The 15,664-nt window shown below is 37.1% G+C and overlaps 1 protein-coding gene across 3 annotated transcripts in view; it reads left to right on the forward strand.

Moving 5' to 3' along the window:
• The window catches only part of LOC114104751 (hippocampus abundant transcript-like protein 1), a 63,575-nt gene extending 49,183 nt beyond the window's left edge, over positions 1–14,392 (forward strand). For all 3 annotated transcript variants that reach the window (XM_027950980.2, XM_071602539.1, XM_071602540.1), the window contains 7 exons: positions 902–1,120; positions 3,030–3,143; positions 6,687–6,758; positions 8,238–8,350; positions 9,773–9,870; positions 11,621–11,763; positions 12,459–14,392. In XM_027950980.2, the coding sequence (XP_027806781.1) occupies positions 902–1,120; positions 3,030–3,143; positions 6,687–6,758; positions 8,238–8,350; positions 9,773–9,870; positions 11,621–11,763; positions 12,459–12,707 (1,008 nt within the window). In that variant the 3' untranslated portion in view covers positions 12,708–14,392. The remainder of the gene's footprint in view (positions 1–901; positions 1,121–3,029; positions 3,144–6,686; positions 6,759–8,237; positions 8,351–9,772; positions 9,871–11,620; positions 11,764–12,458) is intronic.
• Positions 14,393–15,664: the final 1,272 nt, after the last annotated feature.

Raw genomic sequence — 15,664 nt, forward strand, 5'->3', positions numbered from 1 at the left:
TCATTGGCTTACCAGGAATCATAATTCTAATCATAGGTGATGATTTCTGTAAAGACCTATTAGAAGTTTAAATACCTTACAGATATGTTTTTGCTACTCAATTTGGTTATAATTTGGAGTCTGCCCAATAAGCTTCTGAGTGTTCACAGTGCGTTCTAAAGTATGGGAATATAAGAGCACAGTGGGAAGAGACTCAGTGTGGCTTCAGATTGTACATGCCATTGACTGGCTCTGTGGTCTGTATTGGACAGTTGATAGGGTTATGAAATCCACAGTTCACTTCTAATCAGAAAGAAAACTTCTCAACACATTTTGCATTCTTTTTTTGTTATAGTTTTTTCTCCTAAGAATATCAGGGTTTTTCTTCACTCTGGGTGCTAATAAAATAGTCACCAAATGGTGAAATAGTGCCAGGTTTTTGAAAGATGAATCAGGCACACTCCCTGAGAAATTTGTAGGTTTATCATCAACTCTACAGGGATTATTTTTATACCCTTCTCCATGCATCTCCATTCTCCAGTTAAAGACCAGAGTGAATGTTTTATTTATGGGGTAAGTTTTTACAATTTTAATTTCTGATATTTTTTACTCCCCATAGCTCTCCAGGATATCTCCAGTTAGTTAACAAACTAATTTATTCACAAGTAAATAAATGTGAATAAATTATTAAACAGAATTACTTTAATTCTTTTTCATTCTTCAAATTTGTATGCAACAGATTCTTTTTTCTTGTTTAAAGCCAGGAGAAAGGATTGGTGCAGGGGTGTACCTGGGGGACCCTGGGTGAGAGAGTGCTTTTTCACAGGTGTGCTCCTGCAGCAGGCAGGACTCTGGATAGGAACATGTTTTCTCTACAGGTGTTCATCTGTGCCACCCTAAGTGACAGTGCACTTTCCAACAGGTCTCAGCCACTTTTGCAGCTAGTCTGGTCAGCAGCCCTGCCATTGGAGCATACCTTTCTGCAAGTTATGGAGACAGCCTCGTTGTGCTAGTGGCCACAGTGGTGGCTCTTCTGGACATCTGTTTCATCTTGGTGGCTGTTCCAGAATCTTTGCCAGAGAAAATGAGACCGGTTTCCTGGGGAACTCAGATTTCTTGGAAACAAGCAGACCCTTTTGCGGTAAATTAAAATATTCACTTTGTAAATATCTGTCTACGGCAAGCAAATAAAATAATATGTATGCAGCCTCGAGGATCCCAGCAGATAGATCTATTGCTTTCTCCAGTAAAAATAGAAAATCTTAAATTACAAAATATGTAGAATTGGTACCTAAGCCAAGCATGTCATACAAAAGAGAAGAAAGGTAAAAGTCCAGTTAATCTCTGATGACAGTTTATGAAAGAAGTTTCTTTTTGCATAGTTGTTTTCATTCTTTTTTTTTTTTAAGTAAATTAAGTGAAGGTGGTCATCTGAAGTGAGTTCACTTTAATTCAAAAAGGATGATGCATTTGATCTGACTAAAATAGTTATTTTCTAAATTGTTAATATACATACACTATGACCAGAGGCTGTGAACCTAGATTTTGCTATTAATTATGTTAAAATTTTTTTTTTTTTTTGGTGAGTCGGGAGGTGGTAAAGGATATACTTCACTAACAATCAGAAAAAATGCTGAGAAAAGTATCTTATCTCTTCCCCAATCCCTTTCTAATTTGAAATTATTCTTGAAAGAAATACAACATGTGGGGGGGGGGAAGAACCAGAGACTTGATTTTTGCTCTTTTGTCCTCCAAGTTTACCTTTTAGGAAAAGTACAAATAAAATTGAAATGTATTTCATCAAAGTTTTTTTCTAAAATGCCCACTCAGAGCATAACCTGGTTGACCTTGTCTGTTCTTTTGGGGCCAGAATGTCAGAAAACAAAGAAGGAGTTTGGGGGAGGAAACAGGAGTGACCAGGAAGCCCGTCAGTTAGGCTTCCCACCATTGTCATATGGCGATCAAGTTTGGCACAGAGGCTTCTCTGTAAAGTGGAACTACTGTGGCTTACTTTTCAGGGGAGTTGAGAACTGTACAGTTCACATGTATCAGTGAACTAGCGTCTGGTGTGAAGCAAGGTCTCAACAGACATTGGCTGTTTTTTTTTTTTTTTTTTTTAATTGTTTTAAATATATACATATATTTTAGTTGTAGATGGACACATTACCTTTATTTATTTATCTTTATGTGGTGCTGAGGATCAAACCCAGTGCCTCACGTGTGCTAGGCAAGCGCTCTACCACTGGGCCACAACCCCAGCCCTCATTGGCTATTTTTGCTATTAATTATATAAAAGTTACAGGATGGTGACCTAGCTGTACAGCAGCACTTTCCATTCCTTCAGTAACAGTACACCTTTCGGTTCTGTTCAGTTACTGTGTAAATAAAAATGATTTTTCAACAAAGTTGTAATGTTCAAAAGGCTCTTACTGGTCTGAAGCATATTTTTTTTTGTCTACTAGGTTTACAGGTAAATTGAAATCAATATTTTGAAGGCTAGAATGAACTTAGGTGTAATGAAAACCCTATAGTGGATATGATCTTAAAGAAGTTATATTATAAATCAAGAGAGAAGGGACTGGGATTGTGGCTCAGCGGTAGAGCGCTCACCTAGCACGGGCGGGACCCGGGTTCAATCCTCAGCACCACATAAAAATAAAGGCATTGTGTTGTGTCCATCTACACCTAAAAAAATAAATATTAAAAATAAATCAAGAGAGAAAAGTGATTTTCTTCAGTGAATCTATAGAAATACATTTTCAGGGCCTTTTATAGGATATTTGGGACCTGTTAGGGGTGTTAACCAGTGTTAACAAAGGTGAGCAAGTGCTTTTTAAAAAGCTGCAATCCTGGAAATACATACTTCTAAAATAAGAACTTAAAACTTCCACAGAGAGCTGGTTATAGATTTCATATTAAGGCTGACTTCCTTTTATAATGCATTGGACTTTCATTATCCATCTTAATAGATCAACTTAGTGAATCCATATTCCAAATGTTGGTGACATTATATCTATTAGCTTTTTATGTTGCTTTCTGCTTATTCCCAGTCATTGAAGAAAGTTGGGAAAGATTCTACTGTCTTCTTAATCTGCATCACCGTGTTTCTTTCGTATCTTCCCGAAGCTGGACAGTATTCAAGTTTTTTTCTCTATCTCAGGCAGGTAAGTAATGGATGTCTAGTGGCATCTGAACGTGAGGAACAGCAAAGATTGGAATCTATCCAAGGATAATTTAGGAAAACTCTATAGAGAAGAAAATGTGAACTTGCTTCTAGTTATTAGTGCTGACAGAGAGTTAATTCAATGATGACTTAAAAGGCGGCAAAAAGCCAGGTGCAATATGAATTGTAATGCATTCTGCTGTCATATATAAATTTTTTTAAAAAAAGAATCCAGATGCAGTGACACATGCCTGTCATCCCAGCTACTCAGTTGAGGCAGGAGGCTCACTTAAGCTCATAACTTTGAGACCAGCCTGGGCAACATAGCAAGATCCTGTATCAAAACATAATAATAAAATCTAGCAAGATATCTACTGTGGAAAAAATCCTTTTGAGAATTATACAGAGAGGATTAGCAGAAATAGAATTTATTGTAATTTTTTAAGTCTTTTATTGAGCAGTTTTAGGTACACAGCCTCTTCCACTATCAACATCCTGGCACCAAAGTGGTCTTTTTGTTAGAATTGATGAACTACATGAACGCATTAGCCTCACTCAGAGTCTGTAGTTTACATTAGGCTTCACTTCTTGGTGTTGTACATTCTGTGGGTTTAGACAAAAGTACAATGACATGTTTCCAGCATTTTAGTGTCAGAGTATTTTCATGCCCTAAAGTTCCTTATGCTCTGCCTATTCATCCCTCCCCTTACCCACAACTGCTGATCTCTTTAACTATCTCCATAGTTTTGCCTTTGCTAGAATGTCATAGTGTTGGAATTGTACCGTTTATAGCCTTTTTAGAGTGACTTCTCTCACTTAGTAATATGCATTTAAGCATCCTTCATGTCTTTTCTTGGCTTGTTATTCATTCTTTTCATAGTTCATTTCAGCAATTGGGTGTTCCATAGTTTATTCATTCACCTACTGAAGGATACCTTGCTTGCTTCCAAATTTCAGCAGTTATGAATTAAGAAGTTAGATACATCCATATGGCATGATGTTTTAAATTCATGACAGTATCCATGAGCTTTCACGTGGGTCTGATTATAGCCATCTTGCTGACCCAGCCTCATTGCTGGCTTCTCAGCTGCTGCTCTGGACCTCAAGATGGTTCACAAGCAATAAATGGAATCTATTCTCTCTGCCGATATTTTTCTCTTTAGAAGTATACACCTATTTTACCCTCACCCAGATAGGTGACTGATTAAGATAATTACAACAAACATTACCCTTCCTTGTCTAGCTGTTCTTCTGGTCTCTGGACTTGCATAGACCTGACCTACTTTTCATTTGGTCCTACCCTATTATTGATTTCACAGGAAAGGTAGAACTGTCCTCCTTCTAAGATAAATTCTCCTAGTTTTTGTAGATACTTTTAAATGAATATTTCCCTTGGTGCTGGGGATTGAACCTAGGGCATTGGGCTTGCTAGGCAAGCATTTTTAAGCTGAGCTACAACTCCAGCCCCCAAAGTGAAGTTTGATGAAATCTCATCTGCTGGTTTTCCTGAGAAGAGTGGCAAGATAGTGTTTAATATAGAAAACTATGCTTTCATTTATAATTACATTAAATGTGCACTTAATATAGACAGAAATGTAGGTAAAATAGGAAAACCCAAGGAACAGAGTAAAAAAGAATCAGATCTCTTCATATAGATAATAAACAACTACAATTCTAACCTTCTAGCTCTTTTTTCCTATACTATGTCCATTTCGCCACAACCATCACCAATTATAACAGCAAATAAGAATTATTCCATGTTATTTTATGTTTATGCTTGCTTTTAAGAGTAATTAACACAAAACATTTTCTTACATTTGGTAAGGATCTTGTATCCAAAATATATATAGAATTCTTTCATTAATAAAAAGACAACCCAATTGAAAATATAGGTTATTTCTCCAAGAAAGATACACAGAAGACCCATTAACACATGAAAATATGCACATTATTAGCTGTCAAGGGAATGCAAATCAAAACAAGGTTTTACTTCACATACACTAGAATGGCTATAATAAAAAAGAAAGGGATGTAGAAAAATCAGAACCTTCAGACATCCTGGGGAAACGTAAAATAGTATGGAATGTGTAGCTGCTGAAAAGAGGAAGAATCTAGCAGTTCTTCACAATGCTCAATGTAGAGTTACCACAGGACCCAGCAGATCTACTCCTAGGTATATATCCATGAGCAATGAAAGCACAGAACTTGTATACAGATCATTATTCACGGTAATCAAAAAATAGAAACAATGCAAATATCCGTTAACTAATTGAACAAATTAGCAAATGTGTTCTATCCATATAATAGAATATCATTCAGCAATAAAAAGCAATGAAGTACTGATATGCCCTACAACAACGTGAAAGCACTATACTAAGTGAAAGAAGCAGTCACAAACACCCTGGTGTTATATGATTCCATTTATATAAAATGCCAGAGACAGGAAGCGGGTTAGGGAAGAGGTAGTCTGGGGGAATGGATCTCTTGATGGGTGCTGTGATTTTTTCCAGGAGTGGTGAAATCTTTTTAAATTAATCTTGGTGATTTGTTACCCAACTCTATGAATGTACTAAAATCTTTGAATTGTACACTTATAATAGGTGAATTGTATGCTATTTAAACTATCTCCATAAAGCTATTAAAAATACTCTGTATTTATAAATATAAGCTGAGAATCCCTAAATAAAGCTAAATTCTCAGGTTCCATTTTTTTTAATTGCATGTAATTAGATGGTAATAGAATATTGTTACTATCAACAGCACTGATTTGGAATTCTAGCCCTAGCACTTTGTAGATGGACACAATACCTTTATATAGTTGTGAGATTGGGAGCAAGATACTCATAAAATGAGAAGAATATATAAAATTATTTAAAAATACTTGTTCTGAATTTTATAGAATTTTAATAATTATGTCCTTTTTAAATTTTAGTGTTTAAAGCTTAAGAATTTTAGGCATTTTAGAGCTAATGTGGAGATCAGAGTGCTTAGAAGTCATTGCCAGCCCACTTCTGCTGCTTACTCATTAGAAGTGCCATGGGAGCTTCTTAGAACAACCTGTCTCTGGGCCAGACTTCGGAGTCTGATATCATCAGTCTCCAGTGGACTCCAGCATCTCATTGCTCTCCACTTCCTTCCCCTTTCCCCCCACACGATTTTAATATGCAGCCACAATTGATAGCCACTGACTTCATTGGTGAGCAGATTTGTATTTGCAACATCAAAAGTCAAGCCATTTTCTTTCATAATTTCTCTGTTGCATATTATTGCTAGATTTGTCAATTTATAAGTTGGAAGTGGAGAGGAAATATGAAACAAGGTAGCTATATAGTAAGAAATATTATCAAAATAACATTTTACAATTTAAGATGTGCCTGCTTATAATGATTTCTTAGATTTATATATAAAATACTGGTTAAGTAGGTTCAGGTTTCAGCACTGCTCTAATTTGCCATTGATTTTATGAACTTTCCTCAACTATTTTATCCTGTTGTTTTAAAAGAACTTATCTTTGTTACTTAGATATTTTCTTTCATTTCCTTAGGTTATAGGCTTTGGATCTGTTAAAATTGCAGCATTCATTGCTATGGTAGGAATTCTGTCTATCGTAGCTCAGGTGAGTATAATTTCACCCATGCTTTAAAAAAAAAAAAAAGTATTCACAGGAAACACATATACAAAGATAGGGAGAGCCCCTGAATTGCTGCCTCAGTCCCTGTGCTCCTGCTGTGACACACCTTATACAATTAGAGTATAACATCAGATCCAGAAATTTGATGGGGATATGACCCACAAAACTTTCCCTTTTTGACAAGAGTATTGAATTCAGGACTTAAGAAGGAACTTCATATTATTTTAGTAGAATTGTAACTTGCTGGGTCAGTTCTTTTATTTGCCTCTAAAACAATGAAAATTGTAAGTAACTATGATATAATTCTTAGATATTGCAAAATTAACTAGAAAAATGTTTCAGTGTTAATAGTGAAAAGTAAGTAGAAATAAGTAACAATAACTTTTCCAATTCTACTTTTCCTAGGACAAAAAAATGAGAGTCAGTGAGTTAGAATATATGCAGTGACTAAAGGAGTATTCAGCATTTTCCCATCTGCTATAAATACAGGATCACAAGAGGCAGGGAATGCGTTCTCTGCCTTGGTCTACTGTTGTGCTTAGGTGCATTCACTATATCTTTTTTTTTTTTTTTTTGTAGATGGACACAATACCTTTATTTTGTTTATTTAGCTTTTGTTTATGTAGTGTTGGGATCAAACCCAATGCCTTTCAATGTTAGGCAAGCGCTCTACCACTGAGCCACAACCCCAGTCCCGAATTCACTATATCTTAAAAGACTGCCCAGAGGCTGTTGCCTTCAAGTGGCCTCCAGGCTGAGCAGAGTGCTCTTCTGTAATTCACTTTCCAGGACAAGTAAGAAGACTATGAGATTATTTCTGCCAAATACTGAAATTGACAAGGCACAACTGTTTTTCTATATTAGCAAATATAAATTATGTTAATTTTCAAATTGATCATGATTTTGGTTTGTTTTTTACATTGACCCTTGTTGATCAACCCAGCTATCTTTTATCCTACTCTCCTTTGGATTATCCCAACTAGTTATATAACTGAGGACATATTTGTTAAAATCAAACTTACAACAGTCCCAACTTCATAAAACTGTTAACTTCCAGCAGAATCCCACATGTTCCGTAAATGTTCAGCAGGGGTTGCTCTACACCTGTAGTTAAGTGGTTGGCATTTGTCCAAAGAGACTAAGGCATGTCCTTCTCTCAATCATGGCAACTGATAAGAGCTATGGTGACCTTTTGGGTGGTGCCAGTAGAGCACCAGGTAGACAAGCTAGCTACTCAGGGAGGAGGCTCAAGGCCTGAAAGCCCAGATCAGTCCTGGAGCCCCTGAAATTCCATCCCTGAAGAGATGCATAGCACTGCCCAGCCTCTGAGATTACAGGTAGGCATTGTACCCTTCCTTAGAGGTCCCAGGTAATCAGTGAGTGGGCTTCATTTGGTTCACAAAGCTTGTGTTCAAATTCTGTGTGTTCTCATGGTTTCTCAGGGTTGTCTCCTTTCCTTTGCAGACGGTCTTTCTTAGCATTCTGATGAGGTCGTTGGGGAATAAGAATACTGTCCTTCTTGGCTTGGGCTTCCAGATGCTCCAGTTGGCCTGGTATGGTTTTGGAGCTCAGGCCTGGTAAGCTTATACCCTTAGATTCTCCTGAGTTAACAGACAAATGTGTCTTAGAAGAGCTCCAGCTAGTTGAGTGTAATGAGAAGAAGGAGGAGTTATTTCACTGGTTTGTTGTATGTAACATTTCAAAACATTTAGACTTTTAAGTTGGGCAAGGGTGGAACTAGATAATTTTAAGGTAATTTGTAAAGATTACCTTCACCTCAACAGGCTTTCACTGAATCATTCCTTAATTGAATATGTGTCTCTTTTCTCCCAGCCCTCCAGTAAAGTTCTGTGTCTACTTTTTAAACATATTTGTCAATTTTTAGGGGCATCACAGTCAAAACAAAAATACAAGATTCACTGCCATAATTAGCTGAGAGACCTTTGGTAATAATATAACATTTTTAAGTTTGGCAAACACTGACATCTCTTCCAAAGCCATGTGTACCCTAACATTATTACTACTGTATATTAGATTCCCTTGAAAAAGAAGGCCAGAAAAAGCCCTGTGAAATAAAAAGCACCAAAAAGATTCCTGAGCTCCATTTTGTTGTATGACATTTCCCTTTGTGCCTGAGTGCCAAATACTGGAGTTCCTGTCTCCATTTTAGACACCAGAGTGGCCCTCACTGTGCATTACTAAATGGAGGACATGATTTGGAGAAATGGGAAATGCTTCAGTGGTTAGAGGTTAGTTCTGAAAGAGATCAGAATGTCATTTGAAGTACTTGTTCTTTGTGACTTTTTAGGTAAGATTAACTTGGTTGGTTTTTCTTATTCTAATTTTATTTTGGTCCTGTGAATGTTGGTTCAGTAGCTGATTTAGTCACAACTCTCTCAGTGTTATAAAGACTGTTATCGTGAAGAGTTTTTCTTTTTCAGTAAGCATTATCCCCAAGGAAGTCTAGTCCAGCAGGTCACAAGTACAGTTAGGGCCTCGCAGTGTGCACACTCGAACTTGATATTGACTGGCATGTAAGCCTCTTTGACCAAGAAGAGGACAAAGGTCTGAGGGCAGCAGGTTGTGTTTGTTCAGTTGGTGGCACACTGCTCTGTTGAGGATTAGAAGACTGCACAGCTTGAGGGCAGCGTGAGGGTGAACCTTTAAGAAGTGCAAAGAAAAGTGAAATGTCATGGGGAAGCATGATATTAAAAGAAACAAGAGCTTACATTGAGCTTACATCTGCAGGTAGTATTAGGGAAACCAGGGAGAAGCAAAGATTTTTTAAAAAGTAGAATAGGGAAATGAAGCTTTCCTGGAATTTCTCCCCTACCCAGACTGTGAAGTGATGGTATTAACAGTGTGAAATCCATTTTTAAAGAGGAAAAAAATAAATAAAACTTGCAAGAGGAAACAAAAGACCTTTGTACTTTTGCCACTGACTGCATTCGAGCCAGGAGCTCCTTGGTGCCTGAACTCAGCCTGTGCTGTCATTTCAGGATGATGTGGGCTGCAGGGACCGTGGCTGCCATGTCCAGCATCACATTCCCGGCAGTCAGCGCTCTCGTCTCTTGGAATGCAGATTCAGATCAGCAAGGTGAGGTTGCGGCCCTCGCTGTTTCCTCCTTCAGCTGAGACCTCCCTACCCGAAGCTCTCCACATCGACAGCAGGAGGTGACAGCCCTGTTGTCCCTGTTCCAGGAGCATACCTGTTTCTTTGCCAGATGCGAAAGTTGTTTTCCTCCCTGCTTTGGTCTTAAATTCATACTTTGAAAACGTGGACTCATCAGTTCAGATTACTAAGAGTTAAAATGGAAAATGTGATGTTCCTTTTTCAGTTTTTTACTCCTTTTGTCTGTTTCCGTCAGAATTAACCAGACTATGCGTATTTCAACGATTGTCTATTAAATAATGATGGCTAGTTAGCAATGAAATATTTTACTTCATAACTAAAATTAATTGGAATAGTTCAGAGTTCATGAGCTTAGTTTAAGAAATTGTTCTTTGGAAGGATAAAGAAAAAATAAATCTGTAGTTCTTGGTGATTGGATACAGAATGAGAGGTAAAGTAAGTAACGAGTGCTGTGCAGAAGGCAGACTGTTAGTCATTTTTCTTGTGTCTCTGCTCCCTTTTCAGGCAGTTCTCCCTTTTCAGGAAATAATCCATTTCCTTCTCCATCTCCTAATGTCTTACCTTACTGTGGTCAAGAAATAGGAAATTTTAGAGGGAAAAATTTTTTTTAAATGCCTAAGAGCTCTATTAAAAATATCAAAAACTGGATTGGAAAAGAAAGTTTATTCACTGCACCTGTTTTTTCACATCAGAAATTAGCCATCTTATTCATAACCAGTTTTTTAAATATACTTTTAGATGTTGATGGACCTTTATTTTATTCATTTATTTATATGCAGTACTGAGAATCAAACCCAGTGCCTCACACATGCTAGGCAAGCACTGTAGCACTGAGCCACAACCCCAGCCCTTCATAACCATTTTTAAATAGTGTCACTGGAAGACCACAAATTCTGTGTCAACCTTAGCTGTAGTAGTAAGTCAGCTGGCTGTGCATCCTCAGGGAAGTACGGTGTGTGAAGTCATGGGCTTTCTGTGGAGGACTCCTTTCATACAGGGCATGCATTTTGTTAGTTTTTGTTTATGCTTATACTTATCAATACAGATGTTACAAAACTATTGGAATACATTGTATTAGGCTGAATTATATTTGACCATTTTTTACTTCAGAAATACCCATATCATATGGTTCAAGCTAATTTTTCACCTGCCATGTTAGAAAGCAGAGATATCCAAAAATTGGTACTTCTGAAAAATTTCACTTCAGGTCTATGTGGAGATGGATCTGGAATGCTTATGGCAGCCATGGGGGCTAGTCTCCCTGGTGGTAGAGGGTGTAGAGGGCTACATTTTACTCACATATAGCCAGAACTGTCAGAGGTAAAGAGCAGATTTTCATTGTAAATTCAATAGTAAATGAGTAGAGCGGGAAGATCTCAGTTCATTAGTTTTGTATTTTATTCCTCATTTACGGGTAGTTCTTGTTGGTGTGGGGTATTCAGCCCCAAAAGGATTTTAGAAACTGAAATTACTGTCATTTCATCTCTTCATAGACCTCAGTACAGAGCAAGAAATGGGCCTAATAAAATCAAGAAAATGTTTGTGTAATGAATGAAAATATGGTGAAATCTTTCTAATCCATTTTCCTGCACTCTGTACTTTCTGCTCAGTCCAGTTGAATCAGTTTATCGGTTTATAAGAGAGTACTGTTAACCTCCACATCTTGAGATGCTTTTCTGAGAAGACTGACTCCCTTCTTTTTATTCTGATACAGGAGTTGCCCAGGGGATCATAACTGGAATAAGAGGACTATGCAATGGCCTGGGGCCAGCACTGTATGGCTTTATATTCTACATGTTCCACGTAGAATTGACTGAGTTAGGCCCAGAATTGAATTCTAACAGTGATGCCCTACAGGTAATTTGAAGTGCAGCTTTTTTTTTTTTTTTTTTTTAAACAATGGTTATATCTGATGGTAGCAAAATTTTGTGATCTTAAATTTGAAGAGCATTCTTACTTGTATGTTACTGTTGTATTTGACAGTAATTTCCAGAATCATTTCAGAAATTTAATATCTTACATAAACACGATTTGTCTTAACTTTGTTCGGATTCTGCCTTTACCTGCACAATCACTGTACTCGGGATACTACTCTCTGGCTAACGTCAGGCTAAATAAAATGTCCTTAAAATCCAGCTAAAAATTGAGCTAGAGTGCTTTTTTAATTATTTTTTGAAAAGCAAAAAAATAGAGTAGTATGGATTTAGTATAGATTTCTGTGCAAAAGTGTAATTAATAATGTTTATGTACAGAACTGCATGATAGGATGTAGGTCACAGGATGAAATTTCAGATAAATGTCTATTGCTTACAGGCTTACAGGTTGGGTTAAGCTATTCAAAAGTTGTACAAAAAAGCAGTGATGAGTTCCCATGTCATAATCCAAATACCAAGCTCTATTAGTTTGCCCTGACATTTAGTGATATGTCTGCTGCTTGAGAAAAATGATTCACTTTTTGGTGATGGGATCTCTTTTTTGGGGTCATTCAAGACTAATTTTGGATTAAAGAAACTAATCAAACTCTGTCTCCATTTGTTTCCCACACCCATTAGGGAGCTGTCATCCCAGGCCCACCATTTTTATTTGGAGCATGTATAGTTCTTATGTCTTTTCTGGTTGCCTTATTCATCCCTGAATACCGGAAAGCCAGTGGAGTTCAAAAACATAGCAACAGCATCAGCGGAAGCCTAACCAACACCCCAGAACGAGGCAGTGATGAGGACATTGAGCCACTGCTGCAAGATAGTAGCATCTGGGAGCTCTCCTTTGAAGAGCCTGGGAATCAGAGCACTGAGCTGTAAACTCAGCAGAAAATGGGATTCTGCAGATGACCACCTCTGAGAGCCATGGAGGGAGCCGCAGCACATGGAGACTTCATGGTGCTGGAGGGGCGATGCTAGTGGCATCCTTCGGGCCAAGTTGATAAGTGACTCCTTCTGTCTCTCTGCCCTTCCTCCTGTCCCTCCTTCCGTTTCTTTTCTCTCATTCTTTTTTTATTTGTACATTAGAAGAAGGTAAGATTTGAAATACTTCCCTGCAGATAATGTACAACTCTCAAGGTCATCTGGCGTCTGCACTTTGAAAAGTCATCTCTGATAGAAAAGATGGATTTCCTTTAATAACTGGAATAATCTTTCCATGGCTTTTTGAACAGAAGGTGCAGGATTAGAGTGGAACTGCCATCTTGGGCAAGATTTCAAGTAAAGAATCCCTTCTTTTTTCTTCCGTCCTCTTTCTTGAATTATTCCCACTTAGCCCAGAGGTATTGATGAGTGGCTATTCTTAATAGTCACTCAGTTTCAGGGATCTTTTGCCTTTGTCCAAAGGTCAAATGAAAACCTAATTTTACTCTTCCTTTATTTCCTCTACACCCAGTGCTTGTCTAAAATGAACATTAATAATATGGATTGATGGTAACCTTAACCAGCTTGAAGAAAATCTTTCTTACAAATTCAAATATGTTGAACTACCAACTCAGATTCCTGGACCTAGTGTCTGATCAGATTCAAGGTGATTTTACAGAAGAAAAAAAGAAAATATATCAAGCCTAAGATGATTTTAAAGATGAAAAAAAAGTCCATCTAGCCCAATGCAGTGGCACGTGCTTATGATCCCAGCTACTAAGAGGCTGAGGCAGGAGGAGCACTTGTTCGAGGCCAGCCTGGGCAACTTAGCAAGACCACCAAACACATACATACATACACACACACACACACACACACACACACACACAAGCATTCTAGTGGCAACAAAGAAAAGAAATTGGAGAGTGCTTCTAAGAAAGTTTTAAACAATTTGAACATTCCTAAGAGAGGATGAGCGTTAGTAACTCAAGTCTCAGTAGAATTTATGTCCAACTTCAGACTCATAATACATTATTACTGTTTGCTCCTTCCCACGTCTCCCATGTCCTACTTCTCAGTTCTGTTCCATCACACTCCTGCCTTAACTGCTGTGTAGTATGCATTTATTTTCAATTAATCTTTATCTCAGTCTGTTTATCTGATTTTTGAAACTCATGGGAAAACGCACATCAAATTCCTTTCCAAAATATGAGGGTTTAGTGAAGCTCAGTTTCACAATAAGTGTCTTGCTAATTTTTTGCGATGTTTTATGGACAAAGAAAACTTTACAGATTTATATGTATTTTGCTGCACAGTAATGGACCATTACCTAGGGCCTACCTTTAACAAAGCACTCCTTTGGAAGTTTTATAGGTATGAAATATATGTAGATATTTGTAAGGGTTTTAATTTTTTTTGATGGGGTGCTGTGTAAATCTTGTATTTATAAATGTAATGAAGGTATTGACAGAAAAAATATATACAACTTTTATAAAGGATTGTGTACTGACTGAATACATTTAAGAGAAAATATATTTTGAAACCTGTTCTCAATGAACAGAGATAACATATCTTTTTACTATGCTGTTGGTTTTTAGGTTTAAGCTTCCTAATGCATAATAAATTTGCAATGGATACTTTTATGCTTTTTGTGTTTTTTTAAACAAATTGTATCATTGCTCTTTTTGGTTCTCTTGGGTGGTTTTCTACTAAATTGAGTTCTTAATCCTTTATATTAAACGATATTTGTATTTTCAAGAAAAAAAAATTTTAATGAAGTTCCTTCCAAAATCTCCTATAAAAACAGATCATAACTTTTTAAAAGCAGCAACAGATATTTCTACACTCATATATGTAGCAGAATTGTTCACAATACCTAAAAGGTAGAAGAAAGCCAAGTGTCCTTGGACTGATGAATGGATAAGCAACGTGTATCTATACAATGGAAATTCGGGACTGGGGCTGTGGCTCAGTGGTAGAGCGCTTGCCTACCATGTGTGAAGCACTGGGTTTGATCCTCAGCACCACATAAAAATAAATAAAATAAAGGTATTGTTTCCATCTACAACTAAAAAAAAAAAAAATTTAAAAAGATGGAAATTCTGACACATGCTACAAAAATAGTTTAACATTGAAAAGATTACACTAAAGTGAAATAAGACAATCATAAGAGGACAAATCTTGTGTGATTTCACTCATGAGGTACCTAGAGAAGTATCGCATTCAGAGACAAAAAGAAAAAATGCTGGTTGTCCGGCTGGTGGAGGGAAAAGTGGGAAGTTATTTTATGAGTGCAGAGTTTCATTTTGCAATATGAGGAAAATTCAGGGGTGAGAGGGTTGGTAATTTGCATAACAATGTGAATTTACAGCTGGGGTTGTGGCTCAGCTGCGTGCGCCTAGCACATGGGAGGCCCTGGGTTCAATCCTTAGCACGCATAAAAATAAAGATATTGAGTCCAACTACAACTAAAAGATAAATTTTTTTTAAAAAAAATGTGAATTTACTTAATACCACTGAATTGCACCCTTAAACATGGTTAAAATGGTTAATATTAAATTACATAATACTTATGTATAAAATTATTATTATAATTTTCAGGGGTGTGTATCAGGGATTGAACTCGGGGGCTCTCAACCACTGAGCCACATCCCCAGCCCTGTTTTGTATTTTATTTAGAGATAGGGTCTCCCTGAGTTGCTTAGTGCATTGCTGTTGCTGAGGCTGGCTTTGAACTCACAATCCTCCTGCCTCAGCCTCCGAAGCCACTGGAATTGCAGGCATGTGCCACCATGCCCATCAATATTTTATCATAATTTTTAAAATGCTCCCATAGCATCTGTTTTTCAAACTATCAAAATCACCTTTTCATCTATTTTAAAGTATACAATTCAGTGGTTTCTGTATATTCACAA

This window comes from Marmota flaviventris, chromosome 16 (assembly GCF_047511675.1).
Source record: "Marmota flaviventris isolate mMarFla1 chromosome 16, mMarFla1.hap1, whole genome shotgun sequence".
NCBI lineage: Eukaryota > Metazoa > Chordata > Mammalia > Rodentia > Sciuridae > Marmota > Marmota flaviventris.